The sequence below is a fragment of the Temnothorax curvispinosus genome, unplaced genomic scaffold (genome assembly GCF_003070985.1).
Source record: "Temnothorax curvispinosus isolate PA1 unplaced genomic scaffold, ASM307098v1 QBEX01014880.1, whole genome shotgun sequence".
Classification (NCBI taxonomy): Eukaryota; Metazoa; Arthropoda; class Insecta; order Hymenoptera; family Formicidae; genus Temnothorax; species Temnothorax curvispinosus.
In genome coordinates, this window is record NW_020224660.1 from 62,892 (window position 1) to 87,530 (window position 24,639).

At 34.7% G+C, this 24,639-nt stretch overlaps 1 protein-coding gene across 3 annotated transcripts; it reads right to left on the bottom strand.

Moving 5' to 3' along the window:
• Positions 1-1,536: 1,536 nt before the first annotated feature.
• Positions 1,537-23,038, bottom strand: LOC112465061 (glutamate decarboxylase). 3 transcript variants are annotated; one of them, XM_025032430.1, is made up of 11 exons: positions 22,819-23,038; positions 20,203-20,291; positions 19,496-19,586; positions 16,304-16,540; positions 9,874-10,190; positions 9,317-9,568; positions 8,594-8,661; positions 4,784-4,862; positions 3,386-3,535; positions 3,047-3,241; positions 1,537-2,904 (listed from the first exon to the last, which is right to left on the bottom strand). In XM_025032430.1, exons 2-11 carry the CDS (start codon positions 20,257-20,259, stop codon positions 2,731-2,733), a joined length of 1,620 nt encoding a protein of 539 aa, XP_024888198.1. In that variant the 5' UTR covers positions 20,260-20,291; positions 22,819-23,038; the 3' UTR covers positions 1,537-2,730. The 3 variants fall into 3 exon arrangements, with proteins under 3 accessions (XP_024888198.1, XP_024888199.1, XP_024888200.1); XM_025032431.1 differs by lacking the exon at positions 22,819-23,038 and adding an exon at positions 19,753-19,786 and having other exon boundaries at positions 20,203-20,249; XM_025032432.1 differs by lacking the exon at positions 20,203-20,291 and having other exon boundaries at positions 1,539-2,904; positions 22,819-23,037.
• Positions 23,039-24,639: the final 1,601 nt, after the last annotated feature.

Below are 24,639 nucleotides of genomic sequence, written 5' to 3' on the forward strand. Positions count from 1 at the left end.
TATTTTCCTTAATAAATTTTGGCTTTATTTGTCTCATTGAAGCAGAGTTCAGCATATATATAATGCGCTTCATATTTTACACATTACAAACGTTTCAAATTGAATTGACACCACCCGCTATAATCCATCAGCCAAGAGTTTTTATTTAAGTATGTAGAATTAACATCTTTGGCATTAAATTACAGGTATCAGGACATATCGATTGCTTTCTACTTCGATTAATCCTGTATTAATTTAATCCCGGCACTAATTGCGGTTCCCCATCTAAATATATTCGTTTAAACTTAAGCTAATTGTCACGGCACAGCAATCGTCGTCGGCAGAAAAAGAAACGCGGTACAATCACGGGATAATCCAAAGATGTATGTGTGTTGTGTACATAAATACACTTATAATTCTTGTATAATTATATCTAGATATTCCATATTACTTACTTTAAATACCTTTTTCTGTTACTCCATATTGGCGAGTGAATCGAAATCTATAGAATTGTTCTATTGCAAGTGTCGAACAAATCGAAACGCTTGTCGTCATTCGTAATAATAAGTTCACTGTGTTTGTAATGCATATTATGTAGTTATTTATATAATATGAAATAATGATCAAAAACATATATAAGAGGAATTGAGTTAATAATTAATACGTAATGTAAATATCAGGAAATTACAGAAGTATACTTTCTCGAAAATTAATATGAGAATATTGAAAATGATTATTGCATCACACAATTCTTTGTGGCGTGCAATCATTACTTTCAATAATGCGTTTATGGCGTTTGAATAAAACGATTGATTTCTAACAGAATTGAGAAACTAATTATTATAAGTAGCAACCGTTTGCACGAATATTCGAAAAAGCATGTACTTTCATGGGTTTGTGTTTTGTATTCTTAAAATTTCAACACTAAATATATATAATATATGCTTTGATATATTTATATATTTATACTTTTTTTATATATCTATATTAAATATATATTAGTACTCTCCTTTCGATTAGAACTGTTTAACAGTAAATTATAATATATTTTTGTATATATAATAGATGAAGTCCATCTCGTAACATTATCTTCGCAAACAATCGATAAATTATAAACTCCGTTAATATTCCAACAGAATAACGCTCGGTGTTAAATCTATTTTCTATGGAAAGTAATGTCGCATTTGTGCTATCTATCCCTAATGCTACGGCGATAGAAATGTTCTATTCCCGTAGCTAATGGCTGACGATTCGTTGCAAATCGTACAATGGGGACAGAGTACCACTTAAGCTCCGACAGATTAGCCGTAGCGCTTACAATTTACATTCTAAATGGATTTTTACACTGCCCGAAAACAGAGTTGCTTTCGTTCCAGCGTATTATGGACAAATTGCAGATTCTGATAAAATCTAATTAAATTCGATAAATTACGATTTTTATTTGCGTGGGAATTAATTTTTGCATGACTTTAATTAATTTTGCATAATTTTTAACAAATTTGTCAAACAATTTTAACTATATAACTATTTAATTAACTATGTAATTAAATAATTAAAACTATTAAGAATTTCAGAAATATTTGAAATGTCTGATAATCAGTGGACAAAAAGAAAGGCTAATAAGAGCATAAGACGCAGTAAATGGTGCATAGAATCTTCAAATAAACTGTACAAAAATTGTTAACAAATTAAATATATTTAATTTAACGTATTTATAAATATAAAATATTCGCAAAAAAAAAACATTTTTTTATAAATTCAAAGAACCATTTGTAACTTTATACCTAAATCTTTCAAAACCAATTTTGATATATTACTTGCAAAAGTAGTATATACATTAAAAACAAGTTTTTGATATAAATTTTGAACAACGATAACCTAATCCGCGTTTTGAGAATAAAAAAAATTTTTTAGATGTTTTATTTGAAAAGCGAATGTACACTATTATTGCTTCGATTAATGATTGATCATTTTATCACTTGCATAAATATTATCGTGCGTGCATCAAAAGCAGCAAAAAATAACAAATCTGCATAGCTTACGGCCGGAAGCATCATTAACTTTGTAATTTGATTTCATAACTTCGTTTCTTGGATATGCCGTGTATTTCGTTAAATCTAGAAAACTTATATACTACATATATTTTTCGACGTGCAGGTCGCTGCTGCAAACTGGTCGCGAGATAAAGAAGCATTTAACTACACATCGACCCTTCACTAATATCATTTTCGTTCAATAATGAGAAGTAAGTTCAAATTATTTTCCTGGTGTACCAATAAATTATATAGTGTATTATCGATTCATCCATATTTTATAAAACATGTTATGGAACGACGAATGAATGGTTATACAGGCACAAAATGCGTAATAGTCTAAAGTATACCACGGGAAATGTTTCCTTTGCTCAGTCTAATAAAAATTTAAATACTAAATAAATTAGAAATTAATTAGAAATTGTGACGTCATTTTGGCGGAAAATTAGAAAATATAAAACCGGGGATAAAGTCGATATTTGTGTTATATCTGCAATCGTAACATTAAAACCGCCTATTTTATCGTATTGTCTTACGTTCGTATTGGTGGTTCTGAATTTTGTGACCTGAGTCTCGAATTTATAATTTTTTCTAAAACGTGTCGCGAAAAATGCACTGAGATAAAATCACGAATCACGCGGTTTTGCCAATGGTGGTTGTGCCAGTCAGCTAATCGCTGCACATCGTATCAATTAATGCCTATGTGTGGACAGATTTCTTACAAGTCATGGCCGAGTCGATCCATCTCAGCCAGAAGAAAATCGACGTCGGCCTCCGTTACAGCGGCACTGGAAATGATATTCCTGAAGAAGTTGGGCCGTCGATCGTCCGGCTGGTAACCAACCATCAGCGTGCCGGATTGCATCATGCGACCTTTCAGAATTGGACATATCTAGAAGCATAAACAGTGTGTTCTCTCTTATTCTAAAACTTCTCCTTTGAAAGAGATTTCTAAAGCTTTTCTATAATGTTAATGAAATTGACTAAATTAGTTGTTTGTGTATTTCGTATGTCCTTAAATTTATCAAACGCACCTCGGCTAAGATTTTTATTCTCTCCGCGGTATGTGGCATGTTCCGCACGCGCGTAGGCAGATACCAAAAACAGACGTTGACCAATTCAGGTTCGAGAATCAGGTAATACTTGTCGGGCATTTGTTTAATCCTTCTAACCATGTACTCCGCCAGCTCCATCAGCCGATCCATGTGCTTCTCGAAACCTTCCGTTCCCTAATAATGAAATGAAATTCATCCCTTCAGTTTAAATCACTGTGGTAGCGCAGCCTTTGCGTGGCTGAAGAGAATGCCGAGTCGACGCGTGTAATGAGAAAGCGTAAAATCGGCTTTCTGTAACAATGCCAATGGATTTTGTACCTTGGCGCGCCATTGCAGCCAAAGCTTGAAAATGTCGTTGTGACGGCCGCATTGAATGACCTTATCGCCAGTGTCGTACCTCACGTCGTACAGCTTGTCAGTCATAAACAGGTATTCCGCGGACATTTGGTTACAGCTGATCAGTAGCCCCTGCAAAATGGAAACAGCTCTCGCTTTCAAAACAGACGAGAGACGAGGGTGCCTGCAACATTTTTCCGATAACGGAGCGTTTCCGGAATTGTTTCGCATGGTTTACGATTGACAGGCCGCCGGTGGAGGAAGAGGGCGAGTCCGTCTGGATCGATACGACGCTCCAACACATGCGCGTGAGAGGAGGAATACTCAGGATATTGAATTTACAAAATGGCGGATATGCCGCACCGATGTTGTACTCCATTATTGGCCACCATTGTTTCAGACATGATTATTTCTCTTAGTCGCTTTCCCGAAGTTTATTATATTTAAATAATGTTCTACATCGTGTAGAAAACTTTACGTAACGTTGATTTACATAACTAGCGAATACTTTCGTATTTTCAAGCTAGGGAAGGGATTCTGTAGTTCCACGTTTATGCATTTTTGTTATTATCACTGTCTTTCAACGTTAATACTGACAATCAGTGGAAAATGAGTATTAAATTGTTGTAACCACACATAGATATATTTAAAAAATTAATACTTTCACATGTCCGACTTGTAGATCTGTATTATTAGATAAAGCAACATGATTGTCAATGTTAACGAAGCATCCCTTGTGGACACCGCGCTTCAACGTCAACGGCATCCGACAAAAGCATGGCGCGGCGCGCGGCGCGTTCTCCCCCGGATATCTCGCGGCAGCCGGTGCACGGAATTTTAATATCCGAAGGGGAAGTTCGGAGTTAGCAATAACTGAGTCGCGCGTGGGGGGATAGACCCTCCCCGGCGGCGCGCTGTAGACGGACGGCAACATATGTTATCTCTTAGTTTAATTAAATTCCTGTAGTGCCGAGCACCCCGGCACGTAGGTCTACCCCTCGGAATGCGACTAGTGTTGTCTCGTTGCCCTTGCGCGATGCAGGAATTTCAGTACGCTCGGAAACAGGGAGGATTTCTAAGAGTGCAACGTCTTGAACGCGTCGTGGATGCAACGTCGATAGTTATTCGTGGGGAGTTATTATTTTATTTTTCAACGTTTTGTGAATTGTGTCAAAGTAAAAAATTAAAGGAGAAAGGAATAAGATAATGGAAATCGGAAATATAAACGCTTTGAACAAGAAGATACTAGTGATAATATTTTTTGATATAATATTTCCTGTTAAATTATATGGCTGATAATAATTATTTTTGTAATTTAAAAGATTCTTTCATATTAGTGGAAATACTATCTAATTAATAACGTTTAATTTCATAACTTACGTCTTCCTTAAAGTGGATACTGGAACATTGAAGCAAGGCTCCCATAAGTTTATGTGGGTTCCATGTTACTGAATCAGCTCTGAAAAATCATACATTGGAATTTCATAAAAACTTTTCTTCGATAGATAATTTTTTATTATTTTGAGAGATAATGAAATTTACGCGATTTGTTGAGATAATGAAATTTACTCCAGAATTAGAAGTACTATCAGATTTGTTGTAAATATAGCAAGTTTAATTCTATGCTAATTGTAAGAAGAACTTACTTCAATTTTATCTCATTAATAGGAAAGGTCTCTGTGATAACAAAGTATATCAAATAAGCCGTACATTTTACGAATAGTGTGTAGACAATTATTCTTTTTTCGCCTTATCAGCAACCTGTCGAAGCGAGTCTTCGCCGAGCTGACTGAAAAAGCCAGCCGACCTCAGCTGGTCGTCAAACTCTTATCCACTCCCACGGGAACCAATAGGGGATAAAATATGAGTTATCTTCCCGCCGTGCCCACGGAAGGGGGGTCTATCAATTCGAGAGGAGAGCTATTAATACAGCCACGGGACCGGATTTAACCCCCTGGTCCTCGGAGACCCACTCCGGCGGTAAAAACCTCTAACCCTTCTTAATCCTTGAAAAAGCATTGTGATATGTGAAAATCTACATTCACATTCCTCGACCCAAATTTGTTTTAGGTATTTTAGCGGTTAGTGGTGCACAAAATTATTGGAGCAAAAAGGAGTAAATCTGATAAAATACAGTAAATAATAAAACGAAGTGTTGCAACAAATAGTATTTGTTACCAATATTAGGCATAGATAAAATTATAGGATTTAGAACAAATTGAAAATAGTACACGTCATTTTTGAAAAACTTTTTATAAAACTTAGCTTTAAGCGCGTAAGTTGCGTGCGCTTTATGATAAATATTTGATACTTGGCAAGTGACATGTTTATCGCGATGCCGCGCCGCCGGTCCCGCGTGTTGGCTGAACATCCTGCGGATGATACGAGGGTACTCTTGAAGCACCCTCGAAGCGCGATTCGTGTCGTTAGCAGACACTGTCCATTATTCACTCGTATGCATCCTTCTTCATGTTACAGATCGACATATCTATTTGTTTAATTCTAACAAATATTCGATCTCGTGTGTAATATTTTCTCTTACACAATAATTTACGTTAACGTTCGTTTCTTAATTATTTATCTTTATCTTTCGTTACTCTTTAAAGCAAATTTATAATTATTTATATTTTTACTATTATATCAAATTTGGTAAGCAAAATGAATATTATAAAATATTATTTATTTTAAACTTGAATAAACGTTAACGTTTAAATTTTAAAGATTCTTTTACAAGTAAAACATTAACTTTAAAAAATAATTGCACGTATTGGTTTGAATTATTTTGTAATTAATCATTACTTATAATTATAATATACTAGTAATAAATTAAAATTAGAACAGCAACTTGCGTTGCACTTTTTTACATGAAAATGACTATAAACTTTTTACAATAAATTTACGAGTATCAATTTAGTGGAAGAGAAATGTCAGATAGAAAATTTTTTCTTCGCATAAGACACACAGATCACTTGAGAAGTGTGTATAAAGCTCGAGTGATTAATGCGATTCGCAGCTGAAGCTGGCGCACACGGCACCCTTCCATTCGCTTTTAAATTCATCCAAGGTGCCAACCCCAAAAGCCGCTCGATATATATTACAAGGGATGTTAATTACCCGCACCCTTAGCGTAATGTGCGTGCACTATGTGCGGAAGTTCTATGTTCGGTAGCGCGAGAATTACGCTTCCGACTCGGTAATGATCAAAGGAAGATGTTAACAGAAGTTAATTTCTATCGGCACCACAGTATATTCTTGTAACGCGAGAACGAAGATAAAAATACAAAAGTTTTATGAAAATAAAAGTCAGACATTTTCTTCAGAAAGTAACAATTTCAAAAAGTAAAGATCATAAGATATTTCTGTAATGACGAGGATTAAATAATAATTAAACTTCCTCGAGAGATTAATGAGAAACTAGGAACTTGTAATTAAGAACTTGGAGCTGACTTGAAGGAAGTTGAGCAGGTGGTCCGATTTCTATTCTTAACCAATGGCTTGAAACGTAAACCTCGAACTTTGAGCTTTACGTACACCCGCAACTCTCTCTCCGACCTGCCTCTTTAAGTCCGATCATTTCAACTTTATCGTGAAGGTGAAATCATGGTTCTTTCTCAATTCTACGCAATCTAGGACGCGGGTGCGAAGGGGACAGTGGGGGAGGAATGAGGACCGACCGGAGAACGAGGGAAGCAGTTCTCTTTGTACGAGTTTAATCCGGCATTGTCAAGGCACGGGCTTTTATTTCAGGCTCGCGGAGGAAGACACGGTGGTGGCACGGCGCCGCGGCGCGTCGATATAAGAGGAGAATTCTGTTCTGCAAATGTGCTCCAGGGAACTGATCCAGCTGTTGCTCATGCGTCGGATCTTTCTATGCGCGCCTTTCGTTTGCCATTTTAATCAAGACTTCCAGGAAGGAAGTTCCCGTCGCGGTACAGTCCACACAGAAAAATCGCGGATTCGTGCATTTGCGAAACAGCTCGGATTCGACTTGACGAAGAAAAGGAAATTCGTAATTGTGATGGTCTCTAAATCGTATAGATATTTGTAATAAAATATACACGGTGAAAAGTTTTGTAAATATAAAAAATCGTTTTGATTACGTAAATGTTAATTAAGAAATGTCATCTCCATTATAATGTTATTATACCTTAACACATATAAGATACATTATCTTATCAACATTATTGGAAAATACTGATGGTATATACTCTGATAGACGGATTGCTATTTTTTTTTGTACATAAATCATCCCCGAGAGACTTCTCGCACCGATTTTCAGGTCAGGGATTGTCTGAATCTAGGGAGCAGATGCGTCTGGATGCAAATCGTGGATTAATCTCGCCAACCCCATGCATGTCTCGTCCGTACCCCTGACCCCTATCACACAGCTCGAAGGGTTCCGTTGAGTTCGTGTCCACAAATATACAATCAGAAATTGCGCATATTCTCTGCGCTTTTTGTAGATATAATTCGCATTTGATTTTGTATATTGAAAAATCCAATTGGGCGCCGTATTCTGTCTTTTCCACTATTTTTAATATTACAGTTAACAATAAATCTAAAATTAAATTTCAGTGAAAAATCTTTTTATCCATTTATAATGTAAAAATATATATTATAATTTTTGATATGATAAAGGTATTTCTAATGCAAGAAATTATAGGGCAATCTGACGCCAGCCCCTCGTAGCATCCTAATCGCGGTTTATGCGAGCAATACATTACGGGCTGACTGCCTTCGACCATTCTCATGTAAAATTATTTGCAGCGCCCGACGTTCGAATCACAACTACGTCAAAAGGAACGTATCGATTTTATCCCACATATGCGATGTGCATCGGGTTGGAGGCGTTTTTTCAAAGAAGTCCATTATAACTAAGCCCAACTAAGCCTCAATAAACTATAAAATGTGTGGATTGGATCTCCCCTACACATCGAACGGTATACGCGCTATATTCAGCTTTAGTTGCAGAAGTAAATAGAATTTCAAATAACGCGATAAACAAATAAAACATTATAAAAATAAAGAAACATAGAAAAAGATAACAGTATTTGATCTCAAAATATGGCGACAAATTATAAAATAGTTTAATTAAAAACTTATTGATTTTATATGTTCTTTTTTACCACGGTTCAACTTTTGTATAGGTATAAATCAAAATAAATTTTTACTACTTAATTTAGCACTTACCGTTCGATGCCGGTCAGTCTCGGATGCCTGTACTTTTTCGACAGAAGCAGTCCACCACCCCAAGCCGCCTATAAACGAAATAAATGATTATTCGATGATGGATCTCTCTCTCGAATACACGATGATGGAATGCAAAAAATTAACATGAGAGACATGCGATCAAAATGTGAGATTTCTTTAAGCACTTCTTAATCTGACTTATAGATCCGGTATTTTCCGAATTCGCCCCGCTATTCGCTCGCGAATGTAGTACTGGTGGAACCTCTGCCGCTTCCCACATTTATTATTTACGTTAAGGTTCTTACGTGTTTGGCATTTACAGCTTAAATCGTATTTGGATGGCTTGATTGCATAAGCGCATCTAGTTTGAAACGGTATACTGCTTAAATAGGCCTTTGAAGCTATTCGATTAAATAAATATCTTCTCTCTTTTAATATTTACTATATTTGTTACTTTATATAGTTATTATTAAGTGGATATAATATGTAATGCAAAATTAATCGATAATTAATATATATCTTTTCTTTTTGATCAATATCGAGAAAAATTTATTTAATTGGGAATAATTATTATTTTATTTTACGTTGTATAAATATTAAAATGTTCCAACAAATGTTATTTAAATTTATGTATTTGATATACACTTGAACACAGACGTTTATAAATACAATATATTATTTATAATGTATATATTTAATTTTTTCTCGAGAAGTATTACTTACGTCGACATGCAGCCACAGATTGTACTTTTTACAGATATCAGCGACTTCCGGGATCGGATCGAATGCACCAATAACCGTTGTTCCCGCAGTGGCATTCACGAAGAACGGTATGTGACCTTTGGCCTTGCGCTCCAGGATCAATTCCTCCAGTTTCGAGGGAATAATGCGACCGCGCTCGTCGCTAGGCACCATCACGCAATTATCCGTACCGAGGCCGCAAACGGACGCGCATGATTTCACAGAATAATGGCACTGCGGGCATTAATGATCCACACTAATGATAAACAACCTAATCAATTTCCTCTCATGAATGCGTATGAAACTTTAATCAATCTATTTGAAACTTATGTAATTTTAATAATTAGTTTCAATCAAAAAAGTATTTATAATTTTATTGCTTAATATTTTTTTACGTGATATATTATGATTTCATTATAACTATTCAATTTTTCTGCAATTTTCCGCTAACGGTTTTTAAAAGTTGAATTTTGTCAAATAAAAGAAAAGTTTTAAAAATATAGAAATAGTGAGTAGTTTAATTAAATTCAAACGCGAACCTGGTCGGACGTAAACATAACCAGCTGTCCTCCGATAGCAGAGAGTCCTTTTTCTTTGTAGTACGGGAACATCTTGTGTCTGGCCGCGAGAAAGGCGTAAAGATTGCTAATAGATCCTCCTGGTGCGAGAATGGAATCACCGCAGTTCCAGCCTATAAGCTCGCGCATTTTTTGTAGAACAACATGCTCCATTAGAATGAATACGGGCGCGATCTCGTAGGTAAACATATTCGTGTTTGCCGTCGCAGTTAGCCACTCGCCAGCCATAGACACTAAATCGAGACCGCATGATAGTTGATTGAAGAAACGTGGGTGTCCTAAAAACAAGAGGAAGGAATTTCCTCAGAGAAAAATCGCAATCTAATCCCATATAATTTGACTAAAATTTCGCTAAAGTGCGTATCCTTGTCGAAAATTATGCAAAGGTGGTGGAAAAATTAATTACCGCACGTTGGCGATAAATCACACTGCAGTGATTGTTGACAAGTGGCTCTTAACAGGAAAGTAATTAATAACGTTGACGTGGCACGTGTCCGAGTACTATTACATTTACACGCGGCCTTGTAATGTCGCGTAAAGTTAAAGGCACGCAAGAGAAAAGGCGCGGCAAGAGAGAGATTTAAGCTCTTCCCGAGTACGTTGTCATCCGCTCGGCTGAACATCGCGCGAGGATCAGGCCTAATGCTTCTATTCGATGGGAGCGCAGCCTTCTGATGCAACTAGGGGAGCGAGTACTTAATTTTCTCTCTCTTTCTAAATTTCTCTTCTCTTTCATAAATGCCTAAGCATTTCAGCCTTCTAATCCGCTATTTGCGCTCCGCGTTAAGCTCACTTAGTTTAAATTAATATTAGAAAAAGACATTTGTAAAAAGAAAGAAAGTGCAAAGAAGTGCTATAAATTATAGTATAAAGAAGAAAAGGATGACTGATCAAAATTTTTAAAAACGTTTTCTCGTGTTTTCTCCCATGTTTCATCCGGGAACAATCAATGGAACGTACAAACATCATAGGACCCTATAAAAGAACCCTGCGAGCACTATCACCTTTTTGGGATAGCATAAATCTCTTGATCCTTGAAATATGATGGATTTACTTCGTTGAATATCCGGTATCGAAAAGACTTTGACCTTTGTGTGATCGATTATCTTATGCTTTACCGCACGACGCACGGATGCTGATATATCAAAGGTGCATTGCATAAAAATAAAGAGAGGCTTAAATATCTCAAATTTATATGAAAAGTCTAACATCTAAAATTTATTCAGACAGAACGTATGTTCATACCTAACGGAATTTTTTACACTAACGATATTAATTCGAGTTTACGGCAAATTGTATTAAGTACACGCTATTAATCTATTTGATAGTACATACATATACACTTTAATCTTCTGGTTTTACGGAATGATTGACACACGGCATCACGAACTACGGACATTCCCCTTCACCGACGGCAACAGCCTGGGATTCGACGCGTGGTAAAGTCGAACCGACGTTAAAGGTCTAGAAGGATAATCTCCGATTCTTGTCGGAGGATTCTCTTCACGAACGCGGACCACGTATTTCCATTAAAGGGATTCTATTAGTGGAAAACGATTATGCATAAAATGATAGTCAATATATTCTTTAAAAAGAATTTTTATTATCACGATAATTACGGCTATAAATCGGAACAAACGATATTCTTCTACTTATCAAATATGCCTTATAACATGCTATATATTCTTTATACTATCTGTAATACGCAGTTTATATTCCATCTGCTCTGAAAATTTATATTGATTGCAAACGCCTGACGGATTTTACTTTCTCATCTATCTTGAAAGAAATCTTAACTATTTCAATAATCTTTGTAAATAGCTAGACATAGACCAATCGATGGAAGCAAATATCAACGATCCAACACGAAAATCGCTTCAGACACGATATCAGATGGTGGTATTTGAGCCGTTTGTCGTACTGTTATTCGCAATTATCTCGGTCCGTGGCTCGTGGCACGCGTCCGGTCGAGGGGGTCTGCGAGAAGACGACCTTCTCTTCTCTTTCCGTCTAGCAGGAGCGACAGAATCGCGTCCTGGCCAAGGGTGGAGCAGGGTTCGATGGTCCGAAGCGCCCGCATTTTGCGCGTCACACGCGTCGCTGCTCGACTAGATTGTTTGCAGAGGCTCTCAAACGCGTATACCGTCCACGAAAAACAAACACGTGCGACCAACTGGTGCAAGATAAGCCGCTTTGCGTTATGCAGATTTCTGCCGCGAATTCAGGATCGCGCGAACAGTCTTGGCATCTTCTCGCAGCGGCTACGTTAAATTAACGACTCTAACCTCATGTTATTAGCCGATGTGCTTCCGTTTTCTATTTGTAATTTTTATATCGTATGTAATTTTTTACTACAGATAAATACGAACAAATGTCAAGCAAAGATCAATATAATATTATCTGAAATAAGTTGATCAACGATACAGATTCAAAGAGACTATTTTTGATTATTTTTTCTTCTTGCAATTATATGTTTGCATTTAATTAAAATTAGTTGATGCGTATCTAGGATTTTGATTTACAATACAATGAACGATTTGTTTCAAACGCGGCCGATTCTTCGTAGCGATTATGCTATCCAGAGAATCATTTTCCGACTAATTTGCTCCTGCCCTCGCATAGTCGGAAAAAAGAGAGCACGCAAGGAGAACCTGCTTCGAGCAGACTACGGTGATATATTACAGGACTCGGGATTTGTATGGAGCGAAGTGTGTAACTCGGGCTTAACATTAATGCTGCGCGATCAATCATACCGCTCATAAGGAAGGTAACATTGTGCTTGGCATTGCTGTTATATTACGTCTATAAACTATTTTGCAATATATTTAGTCATAATACGCTTCTTTACATCACTTTGTTCATTGTATTATGAAAAATTATGATTCTCATTTCACTATTGGAGCATATAAATATTACTGCTAGAAGAACTATAGAAAAACTGTTATTTTACGTTTTCAGAAATGTATCTTATAACGGTAAATTTTATAAAACTATTATTTTTTAATCGGATAATTTACAGAAAATAAAATCGAGTTTAATGCCCTTTTGCCTTGCCAAGCGAACAAATTCGTATTTTAAATGTCTGGTATGTTTGATCTTTTTCGTCGGAAACTATCATCGCTCGAATACTTCCCATGATACGGCGTTTTTCGCATTCCGTGACGAACCGATTTACGCATTCCACGACGAACTATCGATATCAATTTAAATTCCTCCGCGTGATGCTGCAGCCCGATGCTGCCGCGCCAAAGCTTCGCGAAATATCGCTACCCCTATATCGCACAGTGTACCCACCCTCTGCAGCTGGGTTCCGCTCCCTATTTACTGTTTCCCCTCTACCCTACTAAGGAAAAATCATGTAGAAATGGCTCTTAATTACACCAATCCCATTGAAATTCGCCACCTCGAGTGCCACGTGCAAACTTATGCGAGCAATAACGTCGCAGTTTTTTTATACTGATAGCCATACGAATTTGGAAGATTTTTTTTTAATTACAGTTATGTAGAAAATTATACCTATTGCACAAGTTATTCCCAGAATTATTGTATCATTTGTTATTTTATATGATGATTTTATAATTATTTCGCTGTATAAACTCTAAACAATTGTAAAATCTATGAACAAAGAGAAAATCATCCAATCTAATATCAAGTTATGTAAACGATAAAAATACCAGAGGGCAGAAACAGATTACGCGAAATCCTGCGGACAATATTCGGCACGCATATATGGCTATGTGACCTAGAAAGAGTTACATTCAAGCGCATAGCTCTTCAGTTTCTTTTCAAACAGCTGGAATTTCGATTTGTCACAGATCTCTCGTGCTTGTACAAGTTTTGTGAGTCGTAGTAAATGGAGTATAAGTTTTTGAACAGAATTAGATTGCAATGTTTCAATATCGGACATATGTGATTTGAATATATTTGTACAGATGCGATTATCATAGAAATTTGTCATTCAACCTATTACTAACAAATACGAATCGATTAACGATATCCTGTCATTATCGATATATATGTGCAACTTTATGACTAATAAAAAATTGTTTTAATAAAAAATTAAATATATAACATTCGTATTGTTTAAATCAATTTATATATTTAAAGTCTCTACTTCTCTATATCATATTTCTTTTATTTCAGAGAATATTTCAGAACTATTATTGTCGCTGCAAGTACATTTTTATTCTTAATATGTTCATTTGAATATCTAGATCGCATTGTTTTATCAGTCATACTTCTATTGTGGAATTTTATTAACTTTTTTTCGCGATCATCGTTTTCGTTACCGTTATCGTCACCCTTCAACATATTTTTGATATATTTGATCTTCTAAAAAAAAAACGACTTTTGCATCGATACACATCAGTCGATAGGACGTTTTCCTGTAGCCAAGTGTAGATATCCTCTCCCTTCCCTAACCCGATATGCGAAGGGTACCCGAATCTTGCGGCATATAATCTAATAACGAGTTTTTGTCAGCACATATCGTGCACGCGCCCTTCGATATCGAAGGGATGATCACGCGGCCCTCGCTTCCTTTTACATGGACTGCAGACAAACGGGATTCCTGGCCTCAGTTTAGTTAGGTCTGCTCCATTGTGCATTACCATCCATTCAAGCTGGTAATCGAATCCTACCGAGATAGCGAACTTTCGCACGCCGTAGGAGATTTGCGGTTGACTTTTGGTATTTAACCGAGCCTCTATATTGATAACCAGTCACTTCGATAAGTCGACATTGTTAATACAAAATTTCCGCAAACTGATACTCTAAAGAACTCGAAGGATAATTTACTTATATCTTGAAGAATTTATAAAGAATTAGCGAAATTAACAAGAAAATTTAAACCGGAAGAACTAAAGAGAATTTGATGTGTTTTCATACAGACAAATAATATATACAAAAATTCATAATTATATATGTATACTTTGTTAACGAGATTTGCTGTTTTATATATTTATTAAAATTTTATTAAAGCATTTGTGTGACAAAATCTAGTTGATAACTGATCATCAAATGTGAAAGAAATAATCTTACTTCACGTACTGATATATTTTTGAAAATAATTTATACAGAAGTGTAAAAAAACGTACGAAGCAGCTTTTTCTAAAAAATATCTTATTATTTCCGATAATATAAAATGTGGCACGAATGAGTACGGAATTATCTATAGTTATCGCATGTGTCTCTGTGTCTATTTATTACAAACACGACGTCAATGTGTCTATTTCGAGGGTTGGCCGATAGCCGTCGGGTTTCATTGCCGGTGTCTGTCGCTACCTTATCTTCGCCCCTGCGAGCGTATGCTAAATTGAATATGAAATTATGTGGCTTATCGCCCTAGGGGATAGGGACGTGCGATAGCAATGGTGTTAAAATGCTCTTTTTGATAGGGGTGCTTGCACTTTTGCAGTATTTTTTGTCTACTACCTCAGCAACGTTGTGCATTTTGCGTTGACACGAGCTTTAATAATTTTGAAACACGAATTTTATTGTAAGGGTACTCAAAAAAGCAAAGTTACTTTAATTCAATTTTCTATTATTTTTAAAACGTTTAAAATTATGCGGAATTAAATAATCAGAATATATAGCTTCTTGGAATATAAATAAAATAATAATAAAATTATTTTGAAAGTTATAAAAGTAGAGAAAACGAAAAGGTTTTTCGGTAATAAGAGTCACGAAGAGACGAACGGCTATTTGATACATAAATATTTATCCTTACTAGAACAGACATATGTTTATGTCTGTTTTTCTGTAACGAATATCTGTTTTTCTGTAACGATCGCTAAATGTTTCGAAACATTTCAAGACGTTTTAATTAGATGAAGAGCCTTTCCGATACAAACATTTGACAAACCGTGTGCGAAATATTCTGTATTATATGACAAAAGTATAACTTGAGTTTGCAAAGAAATACGAGAATGGTTATTTTTCGATAATGATATTTCTCTATTCTCAAAAATTTAAACGTTCTGTTTTTCTGTTGTTTTTTCCAAAATTTAATAATTAGACTTTCCACAATAATTGTAACGGGTGTTCTCTTTGGAGTATATACATCCCGCTGATATTTTACTTGATTTTCTATTAAGAATCTAACACAAATTGGAATAGAAGTAATTCATATATTTATCCATAATCTGATTTTTATTAGCTCATTTCTCATTATTAAAAAAATTATATATTTAGCTTAATTGTTAATTATATATTTGTTATTATGTAACTTTTAAGATTATGTACTATAAATTTGCAATTATTTACAAAATCATACAAATTTTACTAACAGTCACGCTTACAGATATGATTGACAGATTAAAAGTTGTTTGATTAAAACTTTATTAGTTGTTCTAATATATTGAGAAAATGTAAAGTGTTTGAGTATTCTTACCGGTTTTTACTTGATACTTCAAGGTTGTGGAGCAATCCAGTAAAAGCTGTTGAAGAGTTAATCCGGTATCAGGAATTTCTAGATCGAGCAAACGCATCATATCGTCAGGATGATGAAAATCAAGGATCTTCGCATTTCTATCATTCGTTGATTTGACGAAGTCTAGCAGCAGGTCCACCACCTTCATCAAGAACTCTCTAGTTGCCGGATAGCCTTCCGCATTATGCGGCAGAATATCTGTGAACAAAATAAAAGATTGCAAGCGAGATTCTTTGTTCTCGTTTATTATGTTAAATAACAGTTAAGTGATTTACGACAACCATCAATGTAGAAACATCAATGTAATGAGCATTAATACAACACGATCATGCATAGATTTTATTTAAAAGGCATCGTAAATAATTTTCCCAATGTTTTCGAAACAAATTATATATATATATATATATATATATATATATATTTTATTATATAATATTATATTATATATACTAATTTTAGTATTTATTCATTATACGAGTATCACTTCTAATTTCTTTTTGCTTGAAAATACAGCGATTTAACCTATTTATTGAATAAAATAATTAAATTTAGTGTCATATATATATATATTTTTTTTAAGTAGCGCCTGTATAATGAATAAGTACCATATTCTTTTTATTAAACTTGCATCTTTGTCATAAATTTATAAAAATAAAATCGGATAATAATAATAATTTATGTGCAGTACAATGCAATGACTACGATAACTCTCTAATTGTTGGGATCAAGTGAAATCTCTTCTACCATAGCGATTAATACCGCACTGACAAGATTCTTCTCGGCTGTCACTTCATTGTTCGACCTACCATCATGACTTTGATAGCATCCTCGCAGATAACGCGCGATTAGAATGATTTCACCTCATCAAACAATTGAAAGTATAAACCTATATTGACACACTCTCACTTGTTTGGTGGGATGACACCATCTTATGCACATTCTTCTTTCTCTTCCTTTCTGTTCATAGCGAATCCTTTCTGATATCTTAACACTATGTCCGTCTTTACAATAGCGTGCAATTATCATTACGCTATAAAAACCATGCAAAATGCAATTATTCTATAAGCAATGAACATAATTTCCAACTTGAGCTTTACATAATTAATATTAGAAATTAATAATAAAATAAACGATAAAACTCTAAAAATTGTCTTTATACTGAATTTACTACTAAGTTTATAAGTAAATAATAAAAGTTATATAAATATCAAAATATATAGTTTTCGCATAAAATTTTACATGCTATTTATATAAAATATCAGAACTGTTTTCGCAATTGCGAGCAAAGCACGATAAGACATATTACAATGTACCCTATTAATATACATATATATGCTAGTTAGATCATTGAATCGTACAGATTCAATGAAGACAGAACGAAGTCGTTGCAGTGGAACATTTCAATGCGCTCGTGGTAAATCCTGGGTAAATTGAACTGTCCTTCTATCGTGGCGCAACCATAAAATATCCCATGAAGTAAACCATCCCCTCGTTTCCCATTGCATTAAGGTGATCCCATGGATAAACAGCCAAGCTACTATGGGACTTTGCTTTCAAATTATTATTTAGCATTTTAAGACAGTGGTGTGTACGAATGAAATTTCTTAAGAAGATATAACATTATCCTTATTTTTAATTCTCTTAATATTGTAAAAACATAATATATTTTATTATTTTTAACTATATACTGATAACACCATACAGAAGAATTGTCAGAATTTTACAAGTTTTATAACACGCTACTGTGTGCTTCATTAGTTTAACATAAATATAAATAATAATTTTATTAAATCTTTACAATAATAAAGATTAATCTGAGCTCGGGCTAATATTTGAGCAAAAATATTTGCTGGAGATGAAAATTTTAGCTCCTTGACCGATAATAATTCTTTTGAAATGCTTCGCTCTTCGATCGATAAGAATATTTTTTTCAATAATCAAGAATGTTGAATAAAAGCCGACTAAAGAAAGGAGGGCGCAACGAAAACTTATGGTGAATTGCCTTGAGCCTATGGTTAGACAAGGGAAATCCCCGGCTTCCAGCGGTCGGATCCAGCTAATCCAGCTCCATCAATCTAATGTCCAAAGACCTCCGCCTTTTTCTCAAGGTTTATAGCACTTTTCGAGATACAAATAAGCCCGTAGCAGTCTCTCAAGATTTCGTTACATTATAAGTACCATCTAATTGGCGTCTGTTCTACTTACTAATTAGTATTTTTCATAATAATAGAGTAGATACTACGCGCATAAATATTTCTATTTAAATAAATGCGATATTATTTTTGCGAGATTATTTCATTCGTATTCTAATTCTATAATAATTCTTATAAGTGATATCTCGTTGATTTTCTCAAGTTTATCATTAAGTTCGGTAGTCGATATATCCATCGTGTGCATAGTCATTTGATACCAGATGTGTTTAGACCCTCGCGTTTCGACTTTAATCAAAACGCCTTCTGAGGGTTGTTACACGTGGCAATTAGTCACGCCGATTTATAAGCCGGATTACGGCTTTAATTTATAGTAATACTACAGATTTCGCGTTACGACGTAATTCACTTACGTCCTCAAGGGGAAATTCTCGTTTTTGCGCGAGATTTAATAGTTGTTCAAAATAAAAATCCTTCTTTGAAGCACGAATCCGTTCAAATATTCACAATTCTACGAGCGGCACGCGCGTGTCGTTATCGCCCGCTAACACTTCCCGAACGACGAGGATGACAAACCCTTCCGTCTCCCTGCGGCGTGTAATCTGTCCTCAGCCACTCGGCACCTACCAACCTCTTTGGAATAATTCTAAATCCTCTATTATTATGCACCCTTCCGACCGACGGGCTTCACGAAATCAGGACAATATTGTGACTCTCGGATTTTGCTCTCAAAAAGCCAAGTCTGCGCTTGTGTAATATAGAATATATCGATGTGATTTATTCTCTCTAAACCAATCTTTTCACGCCAATTTTAAGTGTCCGAATAATGCTGAATTAGAATTACTGTCGTTAGAATCGTAGTTTAATCGAGAGCATGAATGAGTAAAGCGGCGATCATGCACCATACGTTTGTTAGTTGTTCGCGATATTTATCTTTATACCAAACTCATGCAATGTTCTAATAAATATTAACTGAAAACGCTTTCTGTCAATTGCCACTTACCGGAGTACTTCAGGTTGCAATGCTCTTTAGAGAGCGAATAAGTGTTTTCGGAGCTCATTAGTCTGGTAGGCGAATGCGTTCGTGCGAAATTCTGAAATTCAAAGCACAACGAAGATCTCTCTTCTTAAAATACACTTTGCACTTACGTGATGTTTATTTAATTAGATTAATTTTCAGAAAATATTAAAAATGAATTTTTTAGTTAGAATTTTTATTAATCGAACCAACTTAAATTTAATCTGCTTATATAAACTAACCATATTAATTATTACAAGTATCGGCAATCGCTTGCTGGAAACCAAGAAATTAACACGGTTAGCCTAAGAATTCCCAGTTGTAGTTACGATTGAAATCAGCGAGACAGATCGTGTCGACAATGTCCACCAATACTATGCTCGTCGATCGGTGACCGGTTCTTTATACAGCCGTTCATCGATGTAAACATTGGGTATACGACTTCCACGTACTATTATGGAAATTTCGGTTTGCGATTTGAATGTAACGTATTTGCAAAATGAGAAATTATTTCTTTTGTAAACTCAAATCGACTTGACCAATTAAATATAAAACAGGAACACAGTCAGTATGTTACCGAAGCATTACTTATATTATTATATTAATTAAATAGAAATATTTAAAGACACTGTCGACGTCGATCTCACTAAATGAGCAGACGTAATGAATGATGTGCAATGTGGATGCCTTACATATAAGTATTCCTTGATCGCTGTGATTTTAGTGCCGATCATTTGCACATTGTCCATGTCTCTGCTTGTGTCCCTCGCCTCAACAGTTCCTACAACAATCAACAATAGGTTTCGCTTCAGTCACGACGTACTGCGGCGTCGAGTCATCGGCGAGTCTCAGCGTGATTGCGAAATCGTTTAAGCGAGAATCGCCGTGGTAACCGCGATAGGCTGAGCGACCGAAGAAACATGGACAGAGAGCAATTTGTGATCTTTATTTTTTTTTAATTATTTCCTAGAACACAAAGCTTTAGCACTTTCATGACCATGGCGAAGAACATATTGCAAGTTCCAAGCTAATCAATCCACAATTTATTTATTTATTCTTTTTTAGATGGAACATATATGTTTTCAAAGCGAAAATAATAGTAACATTTATTGATAGCTTAAGATTAGGTCTCTGAAGCTGTATATAAGTAACACATAAAGAAACCAATATTAAAAAATTTAAATAATTGATACAAAAAAGCTAATAAAAGAAAAAAAAACAATTAAAAAAAAGTAATATATAAAAAATTATAAAGAAATAAAAGTTATAAATTTATTAAACAATTAGATTTTTATTTCATCGATTACAATTGGCAAATAATCATCGTGACAATTCGATTAACGTCTTGACGATTAATCGTACCAAAACCAATGGTCGAATCGTCACGATGATTATTTGCCAATTGTAGTCGATGAAATAAAAGTCTAATTGTTTATTATATTGTTGGCGAATTACGAATGTACTTTTGGTTATAAATTTATTGTTAAAATAAAGAATAAAATTAATATAATATATAGAAAAGAAAAAATAAAAGAAATAATAAAATAAAATAATTAGGCATAAGAATAACTTACACACATTATAATATAAGAATAAGCAGTTTCATTAAAGCATGTATAGAAGATAGCTTAAAAAACTGTCTTTGAATACGTTAAGAGTCGTGCTTTGACGTATCGTCTACGAAAATAAATTTTAGAGGAAAATAATTGTTTAAAAAAAAAAATTTTAATAAGTAAAGATACGCGATACTGAGAGGGCACAGGATCATCATGCTCAATCATGTACTATCGAAGATAGAGTTAAAGTAAGTAAGATAAACTCGCGAAATGTGTAAAATTGCAAACAGAGTTTATTGAATTTATTATTGAACACAAACAATTAAACCGACAAACTCTGTCTCTTTATAGTAATAGTATAGATTATAAAACTATATAAAATCGTAGAATGGACGAACTCGGATCATCAATCGCACTTTGTGTTCTAAGTTTACTTATAAGACAACCTTCTTGAATTTCTCAAGCAATCAGATCGCTTTGCTCTCTGAATCAATAGAGCGGTCCTGGAAGCGTGAGAAATAAGCTGAAAAAGATCCGAAAGACATCCACCGATTCCTCTATAAAACATTAAAACGTGCAATAGAAGAAAATGTAAAGAAGAGATTAGAATGTCTATGAAACATGCATGATTAATGAATGCATTAGGAGAAAGAACATATCATGTAAAATATTAAGATATGTTGTAATTATTTATTTTTTTGCATCAATATGTTGAATCTGTTTTACATTAAAATAAAGAAACACGCGTGCATAATTTATATTAAATTTTCGAAAAGTTTAAGAAATAGATAAATTTCTTTTGTTATAAAACAGAGTTTTAAGTTAATAATTTTAAAATTATCATATTGTAATTGGCTGTACTTTATTTCGAATTTTAACTTTTCCTTTAGTTTTCTTGTCAAGATCAATTTTTAAAAGGTTATATTATTTTATCAATATTATTTTATTTCGCATTTTAATTTTTTTTACAATCTTCTTTTATGGCATTTCTAGATTTAATTTAGTTTTCATTTTTTGAAATTTGTGAGATTTTTTATAAATCCAATAGCTAAAAATATGTTCTTACACAGAAAAAAAGGTCATCGCATTATAATAAGTATTTGAGAGATTGTAAATTATAAAGCCGTGAGTTGTTATTTAAAAAATTAAATAGAACTGTACAATTAAACATTTTAAACTATGTATTAAAAATAAGCTAATTAAAAATTAAGAAAAATAGAAATCATGTCTGTATTAAATATTGAGAGATTCAACTTTGATAATATCATGTCTATAAAAATCGCATTATAAACTTATAACACAGTAATTTAACATAATTTTAAAACTGTACTAATAATTTAGCTTTATATCTAAATATAAAAATTTTCTTATTTTAAAATAAGAAATTCTATTTTTTTCTACTTTTTTATTGGATTTATTGTTTATTATTAAAAAATTTCTTTCATTAATAGTAAATTTATTTAAATTATAATATTTAAATTTTATTGACAACTGACTAACTTGTTGCTATTTCAATCATTTCTTTAAGAAATGTACTGTTTTTTAAGACATGTACTGTTTAAACATTTTTTATATCTTTAAATTTCAACTTATCGTTATATTTTTATTAAAAAACACACACATAGAATAATACATTGTCAAATTTTCAAACATTCCTCGATAATTTTATAACATACATTGTACCAAAAATTAATTGCCATCTAGTAAAAAGAAATTATCTACCTTCTGATACAATCTTTATCTCGTACTCACCTAATCCTTTCTTCTTCGTCGGATTTTCGGATGTGGCCGGATGGCTTGTTGGTCTCAACGGGGACTAGATTTTGCCTCAGAACGAGCGTAGGTTTTAAGGGTGGAATGCCGACGGAGTGGCGAAGCGACGGGCTTCAGGGTGGTTTCCAAGGGACTGCTTCGTACCGAAAACGCCTGGACGACTCTCGAGCTTCGGCCTGACTCGGCCTGCCTCGAGTCTGCCTGACCCAGTTTCGTCTCGCGCAACCTACGCAGCCACCCTCCCCGATCGGGGGTGCTTTTGCGTAGGCGTGGCCGTGTCCAGTCGCGACTGGTGGGAGTTGAAGGGTGAAACATAGTGGTGGGTGCCAGGGCGTGTCGCCATCCCACCAATCCCGAAGCGAACGTCACTTTTGACGTCAGCGGGAAGAAGAGAGTAAAGGAAAGCAAGTATGCCAATTTCTCTTCTTGCTCGCTTTTTTTTACATTTCCAGACTTCTTTTTGTTTATCCTTGCCGCGTGCGGTTTCCGTCGCGGAACTATCCGCTACCAACACTTTTATATATTATTCAATTCGCTACCTTAGGCCGTTGAGACGAAGAGGCGCTCCGAAAACAAGAATCTCAATTTCTCGAGACCTCCGGTGATAAAGGATGGAGGTAGATTGAAGTTTAAGACGGTTCTGAAGGATGATAGTACGTTCATAAATTTCCAAGTCCTCCAACAGATGTAAGTCAATTATGTCATATGCCTTTTACATCTTTGCTCTTCAAGATGCTCGATAAAATATTAAATGTAGAAAACATGTAGTTTCCAGTGTTCAAATAGTGTTTAAACTTTAGCTCATTTATGATCTTAAAAATAAAATTATATACACAAATAATTAAACTCATTAAACAATCTACTGCATAAAATAATAGTACTACTTGTAGCTTTTTGAGAAAAAGCAAAAAAAAAAGAATAATCATCAAAAGAAGATAAAACTAAAGAAAAATAATATTACCAAATAATATAAAATAATTTTATCAGAGAAGCAATTGTCTCTTTTCTTTCAGTCTTTTAAAATTTTTTTCATATTAACTAGGGATTAACTACAAGTAAAATCAGACAATAAATGGGTCACTTTATAGTTTTATAGTTTTCTTCTAAACTAAAATAGTGATCAACGTGTCATCGATTCACCAATCAGAAGACAATGTTGAAATGTTAAGTTTATATCTGCAAGGTACATCTAGAACAGAAACGGAACGCTCATTAGGATGCGAAACGAGTTACTATAGAAGAATCTAATTGCTGATGGTCCGATTTCTTCCGTGGAAAATGTCGCGACGCCTGCGTCGTCTTCCATCGACAACGAGGGTGGATCGGGGCTGAAGAACGTGAACAGGTAGGTAAACAGAGACAACTATACTAGAAGAGGAAGAAACGATTATGGTTACACCGAAGGGGCTGGGGGTGGAAAGGACAAAATGGACGTCAACCAATAGAACGCCGGGACAAAATGGCCGTCGGTGAATTTAATCAATACCGTCCTCCGTCCTTCGTTGTAGGTGGAGGACAGGACGAGACCCAGAAAGGGCCAGGATCGTAGCTAGTACACCGCGCGTACCTCTCTCATTGACGTCGGTATATTTTGCGTGTAGGCGTGTAAATCCTCAATGTGTGTAACTGATGTAACACGACCCACGAGAACTTACTATTCCTGCAATGCCGTGTCAATGTTTCGAGTTGTGAACGACGGACAAAATTGAAATCGAGACTTGTACGAGTATCGAAACAAATTGTTCTGTGTAACATTTTTCTATTGGAGGATATGTAAAATGTATGTGAAAAATCCATTGT